Source organism: Somniosus microcephalus, chromosome 23 (assembly GCF_052327205.1).
Source record: "Somniosus microcephalus isolate GS21.2 chromosome 23, FLI_Smic_1.0, whole genome shotgun sequence".
Taxonomy (NCBI): Eukaryota; Metazoa; Chordata; class Chondrichthyes; order Squaliformes; family Somniosidae; genus Somniosus; species Somniosus microcephalus.
This window is the reverse complement of record NC_141009.1, coordinates 33,523,592-33,547,824: the sequence shown is the minus strand read 5'-3', so window position 1 is coordinate 33,547,824 and position 24,233 is coordinate 33,523,592. Positions and strand designations below refer to the sequence as shown.

Here is a 24,233-nt window from a genome sequence, read left to right as displayed (position 1 = left end):
TGACTTCCGGGTGGGAAGCTGTCAAGTACAAAGGACGCACACTGTGGAGTTAAAACCCCACAGTATCCGGGGCAACACGGACTTCCTGTCCAAAACTTCAACCCTGCCTATGTAACCCGCCCTCCCTGTTAACATCCAGGCAATTGTGACTAAATCAAAAGCTGAATAAGTTTCAGGATTCTGGTCATGAACTACATCCTTCTGTGTGTGTCCTAGGGATAATATTTGAGAATATGTTCCAATTTTTATATTGGATTCCAGCAAAGATTTATGAATCTGAAAAATTAAAATTGAAGTATTAGTTAGTCAGAAATCAAAGCCATTAAATTGACTGGGTGTAAATCTGAAGAAGTATGTTTTTGGAATGTGACTTCTACCATAGTGGGTTCACACGATAACTTTTTTTTATTGTAGTCTTTTAACTCCTCAAATAATGGCACATTAATATGGTCTCTCGCTCTTTCTTTCTGTCTCTCTTGCTATGATTCATGAGAGGTATAATGCACAAAGTGGTCATTTTGTGTTGACAACCCACCCATGATGCACTGCACAAAATAATAGTCATGGCATTGCCTTGGTGATAAAAGTGGTTCTCTACAGACCAGCCATGTGTCATTAGATCACTAAGCAGGGGGATTTTTTGTAAGTAAATCACTAAAATTTACCATTATTTTTAAATAGGATGGAATTTCCCTTTTAAAAAACAAGTCAGTAAATAACGTGTATATATAGATCTGAAAATGGAAGTGTGGGGCAATGTATCTTTACAGTGCAAGAGAAGGAGCTGATGGGGTTAAAACGGCTGATTTACCACATTGCGTATTAGTCATCTGCACAAACTAAAGTGATAAGATTTCAATATTATGACCTATTCTATTTGCAGAAGGTATGATTTGTTATTAATATTCATAATTCTGTCAAGAACTGATACTGTACTTCCGGATAAGAGCCGGTTGAAATGCAGAAGGCTGCCTGCACAGTATCTAACCCTTTTCACCCTGAAGTAGACAATTTCCTTTGCATAGTACAAAGTATTAACACGTTTAATGTGTGGTACCTCTCATTATGGTGTCAGTATATATTGGAGAAATTATGGTGTCTATGACATTGGTTCTTGAAGACCCTGGAACTGCAGACGCATTCACTACATTTATATTGAAGTATTTCACACAAATAAAACTCCACTGTCGTTACCCACGAAGTGCGTCTCCACACAAGGTGCAGTAATTGCAATTTGATTGTTCATTTAACAGGTGGACATTTATGTGGAATAGATTGTTTCATGATGTACAGTAAATGACAATTAAATGTATAAACATGAACTGCATTGTTTTTGACTTTATGTTTGAATACACAGAACGTACTGAATGGGTGGTACCAGATTTCCTTACACTGTTCCAACATTAACAATCCCTTGTTGATGAGGTCAGCATTCTATTTTGATAAAACATAATAAATGGACAAATAAGTGCAATGAGTTTAGAAGATCAAAGCAAGGGCATTTTGATGGGCAAAGAAAGGAATGAACTACACCTGTTTATAAGATACACATAATTAAAACTGTCAAGCCAGATGGACTGTGAAAAGCTACAGTGCAGTCACATAAATCACAGGAGAGAATAATAAATCAAACACCAATATAGGAAATATACATGCTACTGTACACCTTCACAATAACCAGCAAGAATGTATTCCCGGCATACTGTCGTACTAGCCTGCAGTATTATAACATACACACATAAAAGTAAATACCTTTCTACCACATTGAGTCAATATGTGGCTAAGAGTCCATGATACAGGATGCCATTAGTGAGAGTTTAAAGAGGTGTGCACTGATCAGGAACAGTCAGAATAGATTTGTAAAGGGCAGGGAGCACTCAACTAATGTAACAGAATTTCTTTTTAGGAACCGGAGGGTATATAGATAAAGGGCATGCGGTGGCTCTGGATGGGTTTTCAAAAGGCGTCAGATAAGGTGCTATTTAAGAGACTTGTTGGGAGAATTAAGGCACATGCTATTAAAGGTAAAGTAGCCATATGGATAGAGAAATGGAAAGGGGAAAGAAACCAAGAGAAGAGGCAAATGGTTGTTTTTCAGATGGCAGTACTGGGACGCTTGGGGCATTTAACTACGTCAAAGGTGCTAGATAAACGCAAGTTGTTGTTGTTGTTTGGTGTACTGGTGCACCCCAGGGATCTTTGTTGAGGCCTACTTTACTTCCTATTTATATACATGATTTAGGGACAGGCAAAAGAGGAATGATATTAAATTTTGCTCATTCCAAATAAAGGGGAATGGGACACTATGAGGAAGAATGGAGGAGATTGCAGTAAGCCATAGGTTAGCAAAGTGGACTGATAGAATACAGATGCAGTTCAGTGCAGGGAAAGTAGCATATTTTGGGATTAAAAGGAAATATATCCTAAATGGCAAGGTCCTTAACAGCGTGGAGGTACAGAGAGTTCTAGGGGCATAGGTTGAAAAAAATGTAGACACTAAAACAAAAGCAAAATACTGCGGATGCTGCAACTCTGAAATAAAAACAGAAAATGCTGGAAACACTTAACAGGTCAGGCAACATCACACGTTTGCTGCTTGACCTGCTCAGTGCTTCCAGCATTTTCTGTTTTTATTATTTTTAAATGTATACATCAGAGTATCGAATTTAAAAATAAGGAAGTGATGTTGAATTTGTCCAAGACACTGGCTAGGCCACACTTGGAGTATTATACACAGTCTTGGGCACTTTAATATAGATGATGATATTGGCTCTAAGGAAAAGGCTACAGATTTACAGCAATGATACAAGGAGTGAAAGGATACAGTTTTGAAGGAAAGCTCAAAGTGAGACTTTTTTTTCGCTGAACATGGAAAGTTAAAGGGGGCATCTAATAGAACTTTGCAAAATAATCAAAGATTTTCAGAGATTAAAGAGCAAAAGATTGTTTCCACTGGTGTGTAGTAATAAGGGGCACAGACTGACGATTATCAACTAAAGAATGAAGGGATAAAATAAGGAGACATTTTTCACGGAGAGTTATTAGAACGTGGAATACCAACACAAGTGGCTAATGAGGCAGAGTTTATAACACTTAAAAGTAGAATTGGATAAGTTTTTGAAAAGGAAAAGTAGGGCAGGATATGGGGAAATAGCAGGAAAATGGGACTAAAGTAGATACCTTCATTGAAGGGTTGGTCCCAGCACAGGTACGATAGGTCAAAGAGCTTCCTTCGGTGCTGTAACTTCTATGAAGTTAAAATATATACCCTCCAACTCAACTGGGGAAAGGTTACAGTAAGTCTGTCAGTTAGTAAGACTTACAGTAAACAGTGGCTCAGTTTTGTATCATCCCTGGTGGAGTCATCATTACAGTACCAAAGACTCCATGGTCACTGACAGTTAATCCTTAGGAAAAAAATGTCAGATTTCCAACACTTCAGAATGAGTTGGTACCAGGTACCACTATTGCACACTATGGGTCTGCTCTGGTGCGTTAAGGTGTAGGATTCTGCCCAAAGTTCCCAACCTCTAAATTTCTTATGAGACTCAGTATTTGAAGAGGTGTTCAGCTAAAGCCTGTCGTAGCAAGGAGGTAGGAAAAATGAATGTCCAAGTCACCTGAATAGTTCCGAAGAGTCGTATTGGTACTGGCTTGGGGGCATGTCATCTGCCTGCCAGTAGTGTTGGCCAGAGAATGGTGGAATGTGGAACAGAGGGAGTTTCCAAAGAGAGGTAGAAAACAAAAGATTTTGAAAAAAGGGAAAAGTCTGAAATAAGTCTCTTGATGTGGTTATTGCTGTCGGAGAAGGATTATTGAGCTTGCTTATCATCTGGAATGATTACTGTGAATTTTGTTTTAAGGGATGACCTCATCCCCTTCAACCTTTGACCCAGTTCCTCTTCAAATGGTCTTCATAGTGTCTAATTTGGATATGGTTCCTCTTCAAGCAGTACTTCACAAAAAATTGTGTTATGTTTCAGCATGCAGAGTGAATGTGTGATATTAAAATATACACAATTTTCCAAAAATCTTACTCTCTTTCATTTTTGTTTGCAAACCAAGAAGGAGCCAAATCCAAGTTAGATCTTATGAAAACCAGTTGGAATGTAAGCAGGAGAGCAAACGGCTGGCAGCAACTTTATTTGTTTTTGCTCCATGGTTACTTTTGTCTCCCTCATGTTGGTGAAACTACCTGTGGCACAAGTGAAATTGTTTTGCCAACACCAAAAGAGATTAGGGGGCGTGACCAATTGGTCAAAGAGGGGGATTTTAAGGAGGTGTTAAAGGAGGAGAGGGAAGTGGAGAGAGGTTGAGGGAGAAATCCAGGGACTGGGCCCAAGCAGCTGAAGAGATGGCTACCAATGGTAAAAGGATTGGGAGATTCATAAGAGGATAGAGTGAGAGGAATTGAGATTTCACGGTGGAGGGAGGGAGGTTTGTAGGACAGTAGAAGGTTGCAGGTAGGGAACAGCAAAGCCATGGAGCGATTTAAAGATAAGGATGAGAATTTTAAATTTGAGGTGTTGAAGGTCCAGGAGCCAATGCAGCTCAGCAAGGATGGGAATGATGGGTAATTCAGACGTTGTGTGGGATAGAATATGACCAGCAGTGATTTGAAGTATAAAAAGGTTAGAGTACAGTATATGGATGATGTAGTAGAGGAGGCCAGGTTGGAGAGCCTTGGAGTAATTGAGACTGGAGGTGACAAAGGCAAATGAGCTGAGTAGGGGCAGAGGCAAGTGATTGCACAAAGTTTGATATCGGCACTTTTTGTGATGGAGAAAATATTGGGTTGAAAACTCAACTCGGGGTCAAACAGGACGCGAGGTTACTAATAGTTTGGTTCGGTCAGAGATTGTGGCGAGCAAGCCGAGTTTGCGGCAGAAGCCAAAGACGACAGCTTCATGTTGATCTAAGAAAGGGAGCTTGTCTTAGACGACCAGATTTCTACTTTTTAAAACTGAGGTATATTCTAACCTTATAATAGATACACCCTGAAAAGTCAGCTGTTAACTAAGCAAGAGCTGGAAGATTGCAATTTCTATCATTTACCTAGCTGCTTCAGTTAGTGATTCCACAACTGACTTCAGTGAACCTTGGTAGGTAGGGAAAGATAAGGCTGTATTCCTGCTCCCGATGACTATCTATTGGCTCCTCGTTGAAAGTTCCTGTGTGTAAATATTGGGTGAAGATGGTATCAGGTTCAGCTGTGATACCCCATCACCTGAAAGGTCCAATAGGCATCTAACACTCTTCCATAGGTTCACATGGCCAGTTGCAAAAGCTACAGGAAGCAGCCAGTGCCCACAAATCTGTACCCAACATGAGTATAAAATCTTACTCCATGCCACCCTTCTTAGTTTGTCCATAACTAGACGTGCTTTGACTTTATTTAATAGAGAATTCTACAAAGCCAGTGATGAAACTTGAAGAGCCATTACCTAGTGGAAATTGAAAACAGGCCTTGCTGCCTGAGGCCAATAAATGGAATTGCATGCCTTGGTTAGTTGCAATAAAAAAAAAATTGCAGGAAGAAAGAGAAACATTTAGCAGTCCCAAAAGACATTAGTGAGGACTTTGGGGGCATGCATTTGAAATTTGAACTGCCCAGGTCAAACAGGGATGGCTGGTGTCCTCAAGCATGCCTAGAGTCACTGAGCCTAAATGACACGAGTTGAGAACTGTATCAGAAGTGTATTTTCAAAAGGTTTAAAAAGCTCTGAACTGGAGAAACTAGGTGAGACTTTAATGGTATCTGTAACCTTTGATGCCCCTGCCATTGTTAATGTTCTTTTCCTTTTCATTGTAAAGCACACTGAGACACCTTCATGTAAATGATAAATATTATATAAATGCAAGTTGTTGCCATTGGTCCCTGTGTTGATGTAGTTGTTTATTGGCTTTCAAGCTAAATGTTTAGGAGGAGAAATTTGGTGGGTTAGCGCCCCCGGGGGGCGATAACGGGACGCTAACGACTTACCGCCCGGGCGCGGTGAGATGAACGACTCCTGCTAACTTGGCCGGGAGGTTTGCGGCGGCGGTAACACATTGCTCTACGATCTCCTGCGCATCGCCCCAGTAGCGCCCCGGACCCGAACTTCGGTTCCACCCCCTGCAGCATCGCCGGGCGAAAACACCGACAGCTGCAGGAGGCGTTGTTTGGAAGGCCGGGCGCCTCGGGGTCGGAAGTTAAAGGGGAGGTTACCGAGGTAAGTAGCAAACTTCTGAAATTTTTTTTGCAATTTTTTTCAGTTCTCCTGGGCCGCGATCGATCAGCCCGGCACTCTGCTGGAGTGCATGGGGCTGATCGGGCCGGATCGCGGCTGCCGTGGGGACCAGCTAACTGGTCCCAATACAGAGCCTGCAGCGATGGCCCTTCCCTTGAAGGGAGCGAAGGAGCCTCAGATCGTGGCAGCGCTGCACGAGAAATTGTGCAGCGCTGCACCAATACCGCCCCGCCTGTGTCCTTTAGTGCTCCAGGAAGGAAGTGGGACGCTTGATTTAGCGCTCCACTTCCTTCCTAGAGCGCTAAACCCAATTTTGTGAAAGCTGGGAATCATTAGCGCCTGGCGCTAATTTTCCCCTCTTTCAAAAGTTAGCGCCCCAAACTGGGTGATAATGAATTTCTCCCCCTTAGTGTCTTAAATGATAATTTAACAAAAGGAACTGTAGATGTTGAATCAGTGTAACTTTTTTTTTAATTTATTCTCCGGATATGGACGGCGCTAATAAGGCCAGCATTTATTGCCCATCCCTAATCGCCTTTGAGAAGGTGGTGTTGGGCCTACTTCTTGAACCGCTGCAGCCCATGTAGTGAAGGTACTCCCACAGTGCTGTTAGGTAGGGAGTTCCAGGATTTTGACCGAGGGACGATGAAGAAAGTGCGATATAGTTCCAAGTCAGATGGTGTGTGAATTGGAGGGGAACTTGAAGGTGATGGTGTTCCTATGCACTTGCTGCCCTAGTCCTTCTAGGTGGTGACGGTTGTGGGGTTGGGAAGAACTACTTATGATGATGCTATTTTCCATTTTTCTACTGCTTTTATCTAAGTAACTGACTTGTCTCCTCTGGGAATTCAGTGTTTTTAGTTGATTGGCACAGTTACTGCCCCTTCTATTGTTGCAATGCATAGAATATAACCTGCTTACCTGTCACATTGGGAGTTTACTGCTCCTGTGTCATTACATCCACACAGAGTGCACTGTCCATTAATGGTGTTGCGGTAAAACTCTTCTGCACAGTCACTGCATTGTAGGCCGACGTACCCAGGTAGACAATCACACTGCCCTGATGACGTGTTACACAGAGTTTCATTGGTACTTCCAACAATACTGCAGTTACATTCATACTCTGCGATGGGGGGAAAAAAAAGAAGAATTTGTCAATTGTGCTATCTGTTAAAGACATAATGCAATAAAAGAATCACTGAGAACAAATCGCTGTAAAACAAATAATTATGTGGCACAAAGGAATGTTCTGAATATGGCCCAGTAACACAGATTGTCATAGAGTTCTAGCCCAGTTTTGTTAGTTACCTGCGTTTGCTTACTGCTGCTGTGAAGTGAGTTTGGCCAGACTATTAGATAGAGCTCCTTAATATGAGCAGACACTCCATCTCAGGAAAGGAATCTGGAGAGAAGAGAAACACTGGCAGAGTGATCACGCCCTGCCAGAAAATCACTCCTATCATTTGATTTGAAAACAATTTGTGGAGTAGCGAAGTTTTGGATTAAAGCGGCTTCTCGGTTATGGCATGATTGGTTATTCCATTGGGAAATTCAGAATATGTTTCAATTTTCTGTTGAGTCCTCTCAACTTCTCAACATTTTGAGTGAGCGGAGTAAGTAATGTGACAAAAAATGAAGACAGACCCACTGTTGAGGGAATATGAAATGCTGGGATGTGGACAGATGTTAATTGGATTGAGAGAAGACCGTGGGTGTAAGAAGGTTATTTAACTTCTTCGAATTATAATTAAAAACTAGAGGACATTAGCTTAAAATTAGTAAGCCTCAAGCGAGAAAGAAAAGCTCATTATCGAATTTGGTAATCAAATACTGTTATGGCACTGTGGCTCCTGTTAAACTAGAATTACAATCTGACGTAAAATGAAACTGGCCAGTGCTGAATAATGTAGTTTGCAATGCATGATTCATATCCGAGAATTCTGCTAAATTACCTTCCAGGTTCAAGGAGTTTTGTCATTTTGAGAGTTTAATTGTGATATTCGCTTCTCTCTGGAGATAAATTGAGAGGGTTCACAATAGAGCAACCTGCACATTGTCTGTTAGAAGGAGCTTCAATGATGAGCTGAGAGCCTTTTCTCACTCCATACTTCGTGCTTATGTATTTATGATAGTTGGGAAGAAACAGTGGGGGAAAAATTCGGTTGCTTTGTGCCTCCTGTTAGCAAAGCAAAGCAACTAGCGCCCGGGCGCGGCGATGTTTGTGCCGCTCGCGAAATTGACCAGACATTTTGCGGCGGCACTAAACACTACTGCCACGATCTCCTGTGCCCACAGATCGTGACGTCAGTCGAGCGTGCAACGCCCTGGTAGCGCCCCGGACCGGATATTGAGCGGTGCCCCCTGCCTTACCGCCTGCCGCTAGCAACGGCAGGTTGGGGGGGAACATTCTGCAGTCGTGAAGGGACTGGGGGAGCACTATTTAAAGGTGACCACTTCTTGCCTTTTTTTGTCGGCGACATTTTTGCACCACGCATTCTGAGAGAGAGAGACTTCTGGAGAGATTCAACGCTGTATGAAGGAGTTTTGGGTACTGAGCAGCACTTTGCAGGTTCATTTTGATTTGACCTTTCTTGCATTGATTTAGAAGAGACTGTGGGGGCTGCACTGTGAGCACTTTCCCTGGGCCTCTCCATTGTTCTTTCCAACAGATTTGATGTACAGGTCTCTCCAGGACGAGATTCAAGGCTGCAATGAGCAGGGTGTGGATGGGGAGCAAGATCGACCCTCCCCTTTAAAAACTGGCTGGCGCCATTGTGTCTGTGTTCCATTGCTGACCGATATCACATGAGCTTCACCAGCGCTCTGAGGTAGCACCTCACTCCTCGACGTTAGCGCCTTAAGAGAGGTGTGTAGCGCCTGATTTAGCGCTCCAGTCACCTCCAGGGGTGATAAAAGCCAAGTTTGCAGTCGGGGCGATAATTAGCGCCAGGCGCTAAACTTTGTGCCCGGCCGATAATTGCGCCCCAAATGGGGCGATACCGAATTTCTCTCCCAGTGAGTTAGCAACATGGAGAAATGCAAATTAGGAGAGAAAGGGGAGAGGTTACAAAGTGTGAGAAGAGTTGGCCAGCAGTCAGGCAGAGTTGAGAGGACTCCTGTGACTCTTTTGCCTTTCTTCTTTCCCAATCTATACAATCAAACATTTATTCCAGCCTCACATTGTCACCTTTTGGAACATTCCATTTGGGTTACCATCGGTTTGCATTTTGGCCTGACAGGTATAAAATGGGCTGTTAGAAATTTCCAAAATGTAAACAGGATGAAAATGTAAATAATTGTTTTGGTTTTGAAATACATATATTTTTTCCTCTTACTTCTGTGGTCTCACAATGTGAAAGCCTTGGTTATGGAGGTTATTGTGAAGTTGCTGAATTTTCATCAATGGAAAAGCAACTCTTAGAACCCAAGCTCGGATGCTTTGATGCTGTCCCACACTTGTCCAGTTTTATAAACGGCAAAAGGCGTCAAGCCTTCCTTCAGTACATTAGTTACTAGGAGGTATTCTGCATTACAGAACATTGAACTTATAATATTGATGTAAATCCATTTATAAATAAGCCAGTGTCACATGAATAGAAAGAAACTATTCTCCAATCCAAACCATTTTGTGCTACAGTATACATATTAAATTGGGTTTATTGCCATTATAAAATATAAATTAACTTTCATGTATCTATCAATGTTGGCAATACTGAAACGTAGGAATGCTTTCAGTAAGTCATTGTAAGTTCTAGATTGAGCTGATCTATTTTTCTAAGGATGCTAAACCTGACAAGGTACAGAAGATTTTTGAGGGTTATCTTCAAAGTCATGTTCTATCCTTTGATTTTATTAATCAATATAGCACAAGACTAGTTGGCAAAATGAAAGCCCATGGGATTAAAGGGGCAGTGGCAGCGTCGATACAACATTGACTAATGGGCAGAAGCAAAGAGTAGTGATGAACGATTGTTTTTCAGACTGGAGGGAGGTATACAGTGGTGTTCCCCAGGGGTCAGTATTAGGACCACTGCTCTTTTTGATATATATTAATGACCTGGACTTGGGTATACAGGGCAAAATATCAAAGTTTACAGATGACATGACAACTCAGAAATGTAGTAAACAATGAAGAGGATAGTAACAGACTTAAGGAGAGCATAGACAGACTGGTGAAATGGTCAGACACATGGCAGATTAAATTTAATGCCGAGAAGTGTGAAGTGTTACATTTTGGTAGGACGAATGAGGAGAGGCAATATTAAGAAAATGTTACCATTTTGAAGGGGGTGCAGCAACAGAGAGATTTCGGGAGTGCACATACACAAATCTTTGAAGGTGGCAGGGCAAGTTCTGAAGGCTGTTAAAAAAGCATATAGGATTTTTGGCTTTATTAATAGAGGCATCAGGGCTGGATTTTGTCAATGGAGAGCTTTTGGAGGCGGGACTCCCACTTTTTGGGTTGTAGTCCCGCCTCCATCGACTTGTGGTCAACCCACGCTATTTTCACTTGATTGACCTTGTTAAGCCCGCCCAGCAGGCTCAGCAGGCCAATTAAGGGACACCTGGTTACTGGTGACGTCAGCGATTGACATTTTATCTGTCAAGAGCTTTTGACAGATGAAAAATCAGCGCTTGACGGCTCTGTGAAGCTCTCAAACACTGACAATCTGTCTTCTAACTTGAGTCCTTCTACTCAGACTCAGTTAGAGAGATCTCCAGACCAGAAAGCAGAGGCTGCAGCTTTTGACAGTTCAGCGGCCATTCTGCTTTCTGTGCCGGTGAGCTGAGGGACTCCCGAGAACTGAAGGGAGGAAGCCTGTAGGAGAAGGTAAAGGTAAGTAAAACTTATTAAAACACTTTACACTTACCTCACACACTTACCTCTGCACACATGCACCCATCACTCACCTGCACAACGGGCATCTCGACCCCTCCAACCCCTTCAGACCGACGGTCCGCCTCGCTAACTTGGCGTGGTTCGAAGCCGTCAGGAAGCCCACACTTCAGGGCTAAAAATAGGGATTAGGCAAAAAACTGCCTGTTAACTACCCATTAACAGGCAGTTAATTAACACTAATCCCCTTCCTGCCTCGGGGAGCCGGCTCCCAGCACAGGTTGAATACCCGCCTCCTGGGACATTGGCACGGAGACGGGTTGGGGGCGGGATGGGTTCCTGCCCCCCAATTCTGCAATTTTCCCACCACTCCCACCTCCAAACCCGCCTCCTCGGGGCTTGGAAATTCGAGCCCATCAAGTACAAAAGCAAGGAAGTTATGTTAAACTTGGTTAGGCCTCAGCTGGAGTATTGTGTCCAATTCTGGACCACACTTTAAAAGGATGTCAAGGCCTTAGAGAGGGTGCAGAAGAGATTCACTGGAATGGTACCAGGGATGAGGGACTTCAGTTATGTGGAGAGACTGGAGAAGCTGGGATTGTTCTCCTTAGAGCAGAGAAGGTTAAGAGGAGATTTGATAGAGGTGTTCAAAATCATGACCAGTTTAACGGTTTTGATAGAGTAAATAAGGAGAAACTGTTTCCAGTGGAAGAAGGGTCAGTAACCAGAGGACACAGATTTAAGGTGAGTGTCAAAAGAACCAGAGGCAACATGAGGAAACTTTTTTTTAACGCAGCGAGTTGTTGTGATCTGGAATGCACTGCCTGACAGGGTAGTGGAAGTAGGTTCAATAGCAACTTTCAAAAGGGAATTGGATAAATACTTGAAGGAAATTTTTTTACTAGGCTATGGGGAAAGAGCAAGGGAACAGGACTAATTGGATAACTCTTTCAAAGGGGCACGATGAGCCGAATGGCCCCCATCTGTGCTGTATCATTCTATGATTCTATGATTTAAGAACTGGACATGTGATAAAGTGGATTACAATTACCCAAAATGCAAAAAGTCCAGTAAAAGCCACTGGAAGACAATGAAAGCAGCAGTTTGAGGAAATTCCAATAAAGCCTACGCTAGAAAAAAAAATACTGCATGTAAAAATCTTTGCACGACCCAACATCTTTTTAAATGTTTGTGTCACAAATAATGAAGTGTTCTTTTGACACTAATGATTTTCCCACCACTCTCACAGTTGACATGTATTAAGTTTCAAATTCTTACAGACATTAAACGGCCCAGCTTTGGTTAGGCTGATTTTGTGAGGCGTGTTGGAGATGTTATGATTGAACTGTCATAAGCTGGAAAGTGCTTACTGTTGTCATAGAGGGGGAAAATCTTTTACTCTACACACAGCTCCTTAATAAGCTGAAATGCAAAGGACACATGGACCTATTCAGTATATTTACTGGAGAAGCAGTAGTATGCTTAGTTGTGCCTCAAACAATTGGAATTTAAAACAAAATAACACAAAAACTGCACAAACCTTATTTCTGATATATTTGAACAACTTTCTTCCCTGTTTACTATTGTTCCCCTCCCAAACTGAGCCTCCTCTATGGCAGTTTACTTCCATATAAAGTTTCTTTCCTGGTTCAGCTACCAAGAAATATATGTTAGTAAGGCCAAGTACTGCAAGCCCTTTTCACTTTGGTCTGGAATCTCACCGCCACTTAAAACCTGCAGTTATAGAATCAGTTCCAGTCTGGCAGACTCTGATCCATATTGCTGGACTACAAATTGAACTCTGAGGACCAGGAGAAAGCTCTGCACTTGTACCCAATGCTCCACGCCCAGCCATTATTTGTTAACTGTTTTTGAGAGCAAGGGCAAGCGAGTCTGCACTCTCAAAAAATGTAAATCACTTCGTAAGCTCACGAAGCACTTAATGTTCAAGGGATACTTTTGTACACTTTATAAACCAGGTCTGACATTGCACATAGTGCAGCGTAGGTTTACCAGAATGATACCCGGACCTCAAGGGTTAAGTTACGAGGCGAGATTACACAAATTAGGGTTGTATTCCCTAGAATTTAGAAGGTTAAGGGGTGATCTGATCAAAGTTTTTAGGATATTAAGGGGAACAGATAGGGTAGACAGAGAGAAACTATTTCCGCTGGTTGGGGATTCTAGGACTAGGGGACATAGTCAAAAAATTAGAGTCAGACCTTTTAGGAGTGAAATTAGGAAACACTTCGACACACAAAGAGTGGTAGAAGTTTGGAACTCTCTTCCGCAAATGGTAATTGATGCTAGATTAATTGTTAATTTTAAGTCAGAGATGGATAGCTTTCTGTTAACCAAAGGTATTAAGGGATATGGGCCAAAGACCAATTGAGTTAGAACGCAGATCAGCCATGATCTCATTGAATGGCAGAACAGGCTCGAGGGGCTGAATGGCCTACTCCTGTTCCTATGTTCATACTTATTGTGGTGTCAAGCCCCACCACTGTTTAATGGCTTGCCCGAGGAGTTTTCACACTGCTCCATTCAGTTGTCAGGTCAGAAATGGACTCTATAGTTATATATCACTTCTGTGTTGCTGTGAAGCAGGAATTACTTCAAACTGATTCAAAAGTCGTAATATAGCTACACCCTTAGTATCATTCGATAAGCCTGGTTGCAAATGTCAGCATATTGTGACCTATTCCAAATATTCCTAGTCCATGGCCTAGCTAGTGCATAACAGCAAATCGCTGCCAGGCACTGCAAGCTCTTCACTTTTTCCGCCTTGCTGCTAATTCTTTAATTAGTTCCGGGTTAATGTGACGTCATATCAGCAGCCTCATAGCCTGCTTCAATTTGCTTTATTTCAATTAAGATTTTGTTTTAATTTTGAATTGTGTTGATCCTTTTGCTTCTGGGAAATGAATCCCAGGCAATCCATCGAAGGCTCAAATTGGAACTTTGGACTCTGTCAGAATCCCATGAATTTAAAACATGGATAATTGGAAAGGCTTCAATTTCAACCAGGAGGCTGAAGTACCTAATGCCCCCCCCCCCCTGATATTTCACAACTGGCTGACATTCTCAGAGGTTCGAGGGTTTTACCAATGTAAAGTTTTCAATTTGTTGAGCTTTTAAAAACTTAGACTAATTCAGAAGCGTTTACCAACCATAGTACTCTGCATCCACTGACTATAGAGGTCTTTCATTTTTACTGCCAAATATTTCTAGTATTTTACAATTTCATATAAAATTGGGCCTTCTCGCACTTGGATTAGCTCTGTTGCTTTACAATTGTAATGTCTGTAACCACCAATCATAGAATAATAATCTCCGAGATAGCATCTATTATTTAGGAAATTAATTCACTGAGCTAAAATTTCTATAAAATTATATTGTTATGCATAATATACAGCTTGGTAACCGAAGCTAATTGCTCATGTAGATGTGTATTTCACATGAATCACTTTTAATAATTGTTTCTCCTCTGGAGATTTTCTGCATTGCTTTTCATGATGCTTGGCCTCAATTTTAACCAGGGAACCAGGCGGAGACAAGTTAAAACAGAGTGAGGGACTTTCTCACTCTCCTTCCCCACCCCGATCTGGCCGACGGGAATTTTAAATTGCAGGCAGCAAGGACGCCACCCGAAGCCAGCGGGGTCCACTTTAATTATGCATGTCCGGCTCGGATGATGTCAGCGGGGCCCGATCTGCCATTTTAACATAGAAACATAGAAACATAGAAGATAGGAGCAGGAGTAGGCCATTCGGCCCTTCGAGTCTGCTCCGCCATTCAATGAGATCATGGCTGATCATCCAAATTCAGTACCCTGTCCCTGCCCTCTCCCCATATCCCTTGATCCCTTTAGCCTCAAGAAATATATCCAACTCTTTCTTGAATATATTTAATGAACTGGCCTCCACCGCCCTCTGTGGCAGAGAATTCCACAGGTTCACCACTCTCTGGGTGAAGAAATTCCTCCTCATTTCAGTTCTAAATGGCTTACCCCTTATCCTTAGACTATGACCCCTGGTTCTGGACTCCCCGGCCATCAGAAACATCCTTTCTGCATCTAGTCTGTCCAGACCTGACAGAATTTTATAGGTTTCGATGAGATCCCCTCTCAATCTTCTAAACTCCAGTGAGTATAAGTCCAATTGACACAATCTCTCCTCGTACGTCATAACCTGAGGCCTGTGTGGGTGGAACAATGATGTTTTCCCCCACCAGGCCAAACCCGCCGATATTCAAGTGGAGGGCCAGAAGAGGCCCAGTAAGGTGAGTTTCTAGTAATAATTTCTGTTCAGATATGTAGCTACTCCATGGTCATGATTACATCGCTGTACTTTGTCCTTATCTGCTTCTGGGAGTTGGTCAGTTGGAATATAATGTGGAGAAATGTGAAGTTATCCACTCTGGTAGGAAAAATAGAAAAGCAGAGTATTTTTTAAATGGTGAGAGATCGGAAAATGTTGGTGTTCAGAGGGTGTCCTTGTACACTAATCACAAAGTTAACATGCAGGTACAGCAAGCAATTAGGAAAGCAAATAGTATGTTGGGACTTTATTACAAGAGGGTTTGAGTATAAGAGTAAAGATGCATTACTGCAATTATATAGGGCCCTGGTGAGACCACACCTGGAGAATTGTGTACAGTTTTGGTCTCCTTTCCTAAGGAAGGATATACTTGCCATAGAGGGAGTTCACCAGACTGATTCCTGGGATGGGGCGATTGTCCTATGAGGAGAGATTGAGTAGACTAGGAAAGACCTCTATAGTCAGTGGATGCAGATTATATGGTTGGTAAACTCTCTAGAGTTTAGAAGAAAGAGAGGTGATCTCATTGAAACATACAAAATTATGCAGGGCTTGACAGGGTAGATGCAGGGAGGATGTTTCCCCTGTCTGGGAAGTCTAGAACCAGGGGTCACAGTCTCAGAATAAGGGGTCGGCCAATAAGGGGGCAGCACGGTGGCATAGTGGTTAGCACTGTTGCCTCACAGCGCCAGGGACCCGGGTTCGAATCCGGCCTCGGGCGACTGTCTGTGTGGAGTTTGCACATTCTCCCCGTGTTTGCGTGGGTTTCCTCCGGGTGCTCCGGTTTCCTCCCACAGTCCAAAGATGTGTGGGTTAGGTTGATTGGCTATGATAAATTGACCCTTAGTGTTAGGGGGATTAAATGGGGATATGTGTTGTTGTGGGGATTGGGTGGGATATGTGTCGGTGCAGGCTCGATGGGCCGAAATGGCCTCTATCTGCACTGTGGGGTTTCTGTGATTTCTGTGATTTAGGACTGAGATGAGGAGAAATTTCTTCACTCAGAGGGTGGTGAATCTTTGGAATTCTCAACCCCAGAGGGCTGTGGAGGCTCAGTCATTGAGTATATTCAAGACAGAGAGCGATAGATTTTTGAATATTAAGGGTATCAAGGGATATGGGGATAGTGCAGGAAAGTGGAGATGAGGTGGAAGATCGGCCATGATCTTATTGAATGGTGGAGCAGGCTCAAAGGGCCAAATGGCTGACTCCTGCTCCTATTTCTTATGTTCTTATGCCAGTAGAGGAAATGGGATCATCCCCCAGAGACACTGTGAACAGCATTGATCAACTAGCTGCATTGACGGTAAGTAGTTGAAAGGCGCCTGAAAGAAAAGTTCAATCACCACAGAAATCAGTCTGCCATCTTCGACAATCCACAAAGAGATAGGGTAAAGGAAAAAGACCGAGAAATGTTAGCGAGAGGAGCTAGAGGCCTGAGAATGACTGAAAGAATTGTTGACCGCGATATTAATCCCCCCACGACAGGCGGGAGAGAGTCAGGGTGTTTAAAAATTTTAAACGGGGAACACGTTCCCAACCGCCTTGTACGCGCCCATTACCGTTTTTACAGTGGCGGGTTTCATGTTGTGCGAGTGTCCCACTCTCGGGAGGGGGGCAGTTCATCAGCCTATGCAAGAGCCTAATTTAAATTTAACAGTTGCCGCGCAGGTTTCCCAGAGCTCAGGAAATCCGTCAGTAAAAGGGAGGTGGGAGCTGCCGGCTCAAGAAGGTAATTGCTTTTTACAGCACTCCTTGTGGGTCAGAAGCAGCAGGCCCCTCAAGGAAGCTGTTGGCCTCCCCTCTGCCGATCGTGACCTCTCTCTCCCCAATGCTGCAATCGCCACCCGCCCCCCGCAAGCCCTGATCTCTCACTCCCTCCCTCCCTCCCACAATGGCCACTCTTCCCCACTGTTAAGTCTGTGTGTTATAGTGATAAGTACTACACAGACTACCAGAGTAAATTCAACAGGTCTGTACAGCCAACGCGGTTGACTTTCTGTCACGTCGCTGCCCGGCTTACCCACCACCGAGGTAGAAAAAAGAAAGCTGACAGCCTCTGATGGAGGCTTCCAGGTCAGGATGTCTTCTGCACTCCGGTTTCTCGATGCCTGCCGCTCGACGTGTCTTCCAGTAGGGTGATGAGGGTGGAAACCTCTCTTCGACGTCCTGTCTGTGGACGAAGCCGCCGTGGAAATAACTGCCGCAGGGTAAGAATCGGACTCGTCGCCACTGTTAAGTCTGTGTGTTATAGTGATAAGTACTACACAGACTACCAGAGTAAATTCAACAGGTCTTTACTGGTTGGAGGTAGGGACTATACTGAATACAATATTACTACACAGTGCTTATATACCGGTGTGGTCACCACCGGTATTACGTATACAGCAGCCAGAGAAAGTAGTACATCTCTTAAGGTGGAACAGGCTTAAGTTCTCTTAAGGTGGAACAGGTTACATACACCACAATCCTCCCTTTTTAGCTTAACAGTCATATCCCCATTTAACATAACATAATAACATATATACATATATAACTTCAGGTATAACAGTTCAAAGGTTCAGTCTCTCAGGAGGCTTTCTGATGCGGCTTGGATAACGCCTCTCAGTAGTCTCTGATTCTTGTTGTTGAGGTGCCTCCTCTATTTGGTTTCCAATGTATTGGGTGTCATCATCATCAAGTACATTCCCTGCCGAGGTAGATGCTTCAGGTTCATTAACGTCTTCCACAGTTGTCTCTGTCACAACCATGGGTTCGACCCTTGCTCTCGACTCTACCAGTTGATCCGCATGACGCCTTATCACATTATGACCAATATCTACTGTGTACATCAGAGGTCCTTGTCTGGCCCGAATTGTTCCGGACTGCCATTTTTCGTTTCCATAGCCCGTTGCCAACACTGGTTGTCCTACGTCGAAAGTTCGAGTGGTCTTGTTGTTAATATGCCGAAACTGTTTGTTTTCCACTTCCCTCCGCACATTTGGTTTTAACAAGTCCAACTTGGACCGCAACCTCGTGTTATAAAACATCATGGCAGGACTTTGGTTAGTCACTGCATGATCGGCGTTTCGATAAGACATCAGGAACTTGTCGACCTTGTGTTGCAGCGGAATCTGATCATCGTTCATGGCCTTAATTGCCTTTTTGAATGTCTGGACAAATCTTTCAGCCAACCCGTTTGTCGCCGGATGATATGGGGCAGAGGTATAATGTTTTACTCCATTCTTCTTTAAGAATTGTCGGAATTCTTCCGATACAAACTGTGGTCCGTTGTCCGAACAGATCTGTTCTGGCAATCCGTTCCTTGCGAATATTGTTCTTAACACCGCAATTGTCTTTTCTGAAGTAGTGGTATTCATCTTGATGACTTCTGGCCATTTGGAATGTGCGTCCACCGCGATTAGGAACATGGAGTCCATGAATGGACCAGCAAAGTCAATGTGTACGCGTTGCCATGGGGCTGAAGGCCATTCCCATGGGTGTAGCGGTGCTATCGGAGGTGCATTTTGCACTTTTTGGCACCCAGCGCAGCTTTTCGTTAACTCCTCAATCTGTTGGTCAATACCCGGCCACCATACATAAGCCCTAGCAAGACTTTTCATTTTAACTCCCCCCAGATGACCTTCATGCAGTTCGTTTAAAACTCTTTCCCTTAACTTGGGAGGAATAATCACTCTTGTCCCGTACATCAAGGTACCATGGCAGACGGACAGCTGGTCTCGCCTTGCCGAGAATGCCGGTAACAGAGGATCACCCCGTGTTGGCCATCCTTTCACTGTCACCTCGTAGACTCTGGACAGTGTCGGGTCGTTCCTGGTTTCTCTTTCAATACTTGCATTGGTGACTGGTAAACACTCGATGATGGTCGAATGAAATAACTCAACAGGGTCAACTTTCGTTGTGTCTTCTTCTTCAGGTAGTGGCAGGCGCGACAGCCCATCAGCATTGCCATGCTGTTTCGTACCTTTGAATTCTATTTGATATTGATGTGCCCCTAGGAAAAGAGACCATCTCTGGAGACGCTGCGCTGTCATCACCGAGACACCCTTCTTAGGGTTAAAAATGGATACCAACGGTTGATGGTCTGTCAGAAGTGTGAATTTTTGGCCCTGCAGGTAATGATTAAACTTCTTCACTCCCCATACAAGGCTAAGAGCCTCCCTATCGATCTGCGCATAGTTGCGCTCAGCGGAGGTCAATGATCTGGATGCAAACGCGACTGGCCTTTCCGTGCCATTTGGCAACTTGTGTGAGAGTACTGCCCCAATACCATATGGAGAAGCATCACAAGCCAACCGAATAGGCAGTGTCGGGTTGAAGTGAGCCAACACTTCCTCTGAGGTGATCAATTCTTTGCTTTTGCGAAATGCCTTCTTACAGTTTTCGCCCCATTCCCATGGTACCCCTTTCTGTAAAAGAGCGTTTAACGGGTGCAGTACCGTGGATAGATTTGGCAGAAATTTATGGTAATAGTTAATTAATCCTAGAAACGACCTCAACTGAGAGACATTCTCCGGAGCGGGAGCCTTTACAACTGCCTCAATCTTGTCAGGAGACTTATGAAGCCCCTCCCGGTCAATGACATGGCCACAGTACGAGATCCGCTTCTGGAAGAACTCACATTTCTGCCGATTTACTCTAAGTCTATACTCTTTCAGTCTGTTGAGCACCAGTTCCAAGTTTGCGAGATGTTGTTCATCACCATCACCTGTGATCAGAATATCGTCCAGGTAACATTGTGTGCCTGGAATTCCCTGTAATACCTGCTCCATGGCCCTCTGCCAAATTGCTGGAGCCGATGCCACTCCAAAAACCAGCCTATTGTACCGGTACAACCCTCGATGCGTGTTGATCGTGAGGTATTGGCGTGACTCTTCCTCAACCTCCATCTGCAAGTACGCCTGCGCCAGGTCTATCTTGGTGAAGTGTTTCCCGCCAGACAATGAAGCGAAAATATCCTCAATCCGTGGAAGCGGATACTGCACCGTGTGAAGCACCGGATTAACGGTGATTTTGAAATCTCCACAGATGCGAACCTTCCCTGGATCTCCTGGCTTGTTGCTCGCAGGACGTTTCATAACGGGAACAATGGGCGTAGCCCACTCACTCCAATCTACCTTAGACAGTACACCTGAACGTTCTAGTGCTTCCAGTTCCGCTTCAACAGTAGGTTGTATTGCATAGGGTACCGGTCTGGCTTTAAAAAATTTTGGTTGTGCATGTTCATCAATCTTGATGTTTGCCGTAATTCCTCTCAGTGTTCCCAGTCCCTGCTGGAACACCTCTTTAGCATCATCCAATATTCTGGACAATCGTTTAGGTTTGACATCTGTTTCCCCGGAATCTACCGTTAGTGCCTTCAAGGAGTGCCAGTCCATATTCATTTTCCTAATCCACTCCCGTCCTAGTAGTGGTGGACCTCCTTCAGGTAGCACATATAAGTCCATTACTTGGCTTTCTTCGCCCTTGTGGACCACTTCTACCTCTATTTTTCCGATGGGGTACACTCTTTGCCCCGTGTATGTTTTCAATATAATCTCCGTATCCTATAGGGGAATATGTTGGAATAACCTTCTGTAATCTTTCTTATTCATGACCGTCAATGCCGATCCAGTGTCGAATTCCATTTTTACTTGGACTCCTGCTATCTGAAGAGTGATCCAAATTGTCTGGAGATCTGCATCCTTACCAACGTTGTGTACTCTTAAGCTATCCAGTTCATTACTGCTAGCGTCTGAATCTGACTTCTGTTCGGTCAAACTGTTCTTTGTCACCTTGTGTACCTTTGCGTATTTTCCTTGCGGTGACTTTTTGTTGCTGGTCTTCTTTCCTGACCGGCATACTTTAGCTATGTGGCCAAGCCTGCCACACGTTCTGCATTCTTGGTTTTTAAACCAACACTGGTTCTGATCGTGCGTTGTCTTTCCACAACGATAACATTTGACAGAACTCAAACCCAATTTGTTTTTACCGAGTTCCGGTAACCGTAGCTGCATTACTGCCGTGCCTCTCGCTGCGGCTTCGTGTGCTGCTGCCATAGTGACCGCCTTCTCAAGCGTCAGCTCATTCTCCTCGAGCAGTCGCTTTTGTGTATCCTGTTTAAATAAACCACACACAAATTTATCTCGTAGTGCCTCTGTCAGTCCCGTTCCAAACTGACAATATTTTGCTAGCTTACGTAATTCCATCAAATACTCAGCATTGCTTTCATTCTGCAGCTGCCTTCTGTCGTAAAATTTAAATCATTCCGCTAGCATCAGCGGCGTGGGGTTTAGATGATTTTTCAGGACAGTAACAATCTCATCGAACGTCTTATCCGCCGGTTCGTCTGGTGATAACAGGTGTTTCAATTGCCCGTATGTCTTCGCACCCATTAAATTTAATAATGTTAGTGCTTTATCTGCATCAGGAATTTTATTTGCCTTACAATAATTTTGTATGCGTTCTACATACATGGCCCAATCTTCGATGTCACTATCAAAGGTATTAATGTTCCCATGTTTAGGCATCGTTGCAATTTATTGTATTTTTATGTTATCCAAGATGGCGGCTTCCCGCTCTTGTCGTCGTCCTCCGCCCACAAAATGGCGGTTTTCCCGCGCTTGGCGGTCTTCAACCGTCCCCCGACGCTGTCTCCGCTTCACCGCGGCTCTCGCGCCTACAGTTTCCCCAGACGCTGCGCCTTTTAGCCCGAATGCGGCCCTTATCTCCGGTCGCGATCGATGTCCCCGCGCTGCGCCTCTCGCTCGAAAGCGGCCCGGCCCTTATCTCCGGTCGCGATCGATCTCACCGCCCTTATTCCTTCGTCTTCCCAGCCCCGTCTGTACAGCCAACGCGGTTGACTTTCTGTCACGTCGCTGCCCGGCTTACCCACCACCGAGGTAGAAAAAAGAAAGCTGACAGCCTCCGATGGAGGCTTCCAGGTCAGGATGTCTTCTGCACTCCGGTTTCTCGATGCCTGCCGCTCGACGTGTCTTCCAGTAGGGTGATGAGGGTGGAAACCTCTCTTCGACGTCCTGTCTGTGGACGAAGCCGCCGTGGAAATAACTGCCGCAGGGTAAGAATCGGACTCGTCGCCACTGTTAAGTCTGTGTGTTATAGTGATAAGTACTACACAGACTACCAGAGTAAATTCAACAGGTCTTTACTGGTTGGAGGTAGGGACTATACTGAATACAATATTACTACACAGTGCTTATATACTGGTGTGGTCACCACCGATATTACGTATACAGCAGCCAGAGAAAGTAGTACATCTCTTAAGGTGGAACAGGCTTAAGTTCTCTTAAGGTGGAACAGGTTACATACACCACACCCACCCCCAAGCCCTGATCTCTCACTCCCTCCCCCCCCCCGCTCCCAACTGCCGAGGACCATCCCCACGGGTCCCCAGCTGGGTCCTGGTGTCGCTGGTTTTCCCTCCCAGCAGCCGGACAGCCTGCCAATTTGTCTGTTATCTTGAAATCAATTATATGGGCCCAAATCTTCCTGTCAAAATAATGGTGAGGCTAATGGCACTCGCTGTTATTTAGGTCTAAATGATACAGCAACTTCAGGAGAGGGGCAGATAATATCACAAGTAAATTTTGAGATTATTTTTAGTAATATAAATATTTAATTATTCCTTGATGTTCTTAAATGACCTGTGTTTCCGCTTATACCAATTGTTTTGCAATACAGACCCTCTACAAACATAAAAGGGCATAATCTGTTGTCAAAATAACGGTGAGGTTAAAGCCGCTCACTGTTATTTATGCGCAGATGGTACAGCAACTTTAGGTGAGGGGCAGATGCGTGTTTAAATGTAATTATCCAAAAATTGCTGTCCAAGTTGAATTGCACCTCTCCGCCTTTAGTTCTGTGAAAACGGCATCTCGCTGTCTGCCTCGCCATTGAAATGCATTGAATGGCGTGAAGTTGCTGTATTTACGCGGTAGATACAAACTAAACTCGGCACAGAAAGTTAAGTCTTATCCATTTCTGTCTAAGTCCCCTTTCAACAGCGTGATAAGTGTTAATTACTGCCAGCCAACCTCTCTGGCACTGAAAACGAATTCTCATTCTTTCAGGTTTTAATTGTAAATTTTAAATATTTTTTTTCTTTTCCTTTCTGTCTCTTTTTTTCTCTCTCTTAATCTAATCTTTCTTCCCCTCTCTTTCTCTACCTGATTTGGCATTGAATTCACTCACTCTAACTCACACTTCCTTCTCAGTCCTTGCACTGTTCATTTCACAATCCTCCAATCTGATTGGTTAAAGAGATGCACAGTTGCTTTCCCTGTTCACTCAAGTCCCAGATGCTCGTTTTCCTCATGGTGCCGTTATCAGCTCGCACTTTCAGCAACTTGCCACGCAAAAATTTTTTAAACGTTCAAGGGCAAATCTAACTAACAGCAGACAACATTAGATTCCCTCCAACAGAAAAATCTGCCCCATGATGTTTGCTCTTAAGGGATCCTCGGGCCTCTTAGACTTAGCATTTATTTATTTTACTTCTACTTGTGTCTCCTGAAGTAATTTTTTGTGCCTTAGGTTTTTTTCTGTGCCTTACACAAGTAAATTAGAGAATGATTGGCCTTAGCAGATGGTCGGGGCAATGAGTGGTCAGGCTATTCTTTTTTTAAATTTTAAGTTTAACACAAATATTTTCATGTATGATACCGTAGAGCTGATTTTAACTTTTGAAGATGGTGGAAAGCAAACTTTAATTGAAAAGAAAATCGGGCGATATTTATAACAGGCTTAAATCTGTTAAAATCTGTTAAACAAGTTAAAATCTGGCCTCTTAAGTCTGACGGTCCCAGGCACACTCTCAATGTAGGTTATACATATTTAGCTATAAATAAT

At 43.7% G+C, this 24,233-nt stretch overlaps 1 protein-coding gene across 1 annotated transcript in view; it reads right to left on the bottom strand.

Moving 5' to 3' along the window:
• LOC147101799 (multiple epidermal growth factor-like domains protein 9) overlaps positions 1-24,233 on the bottom strand; it is a 388,208-nt gene that overhangs the window by 269,067 nt on the left and 94,908 nt on the right. The window contains exon 2 of the mRNA XM_085965761.1: positions 7,152-7,353. Coding sequence (XP_085821887.1) covers positions 7,152-7,353 — 202 coding nt within the window. The remainder of the gene's footprint in view (positions 1-7,151; positions 7,354-24,233) is intronic.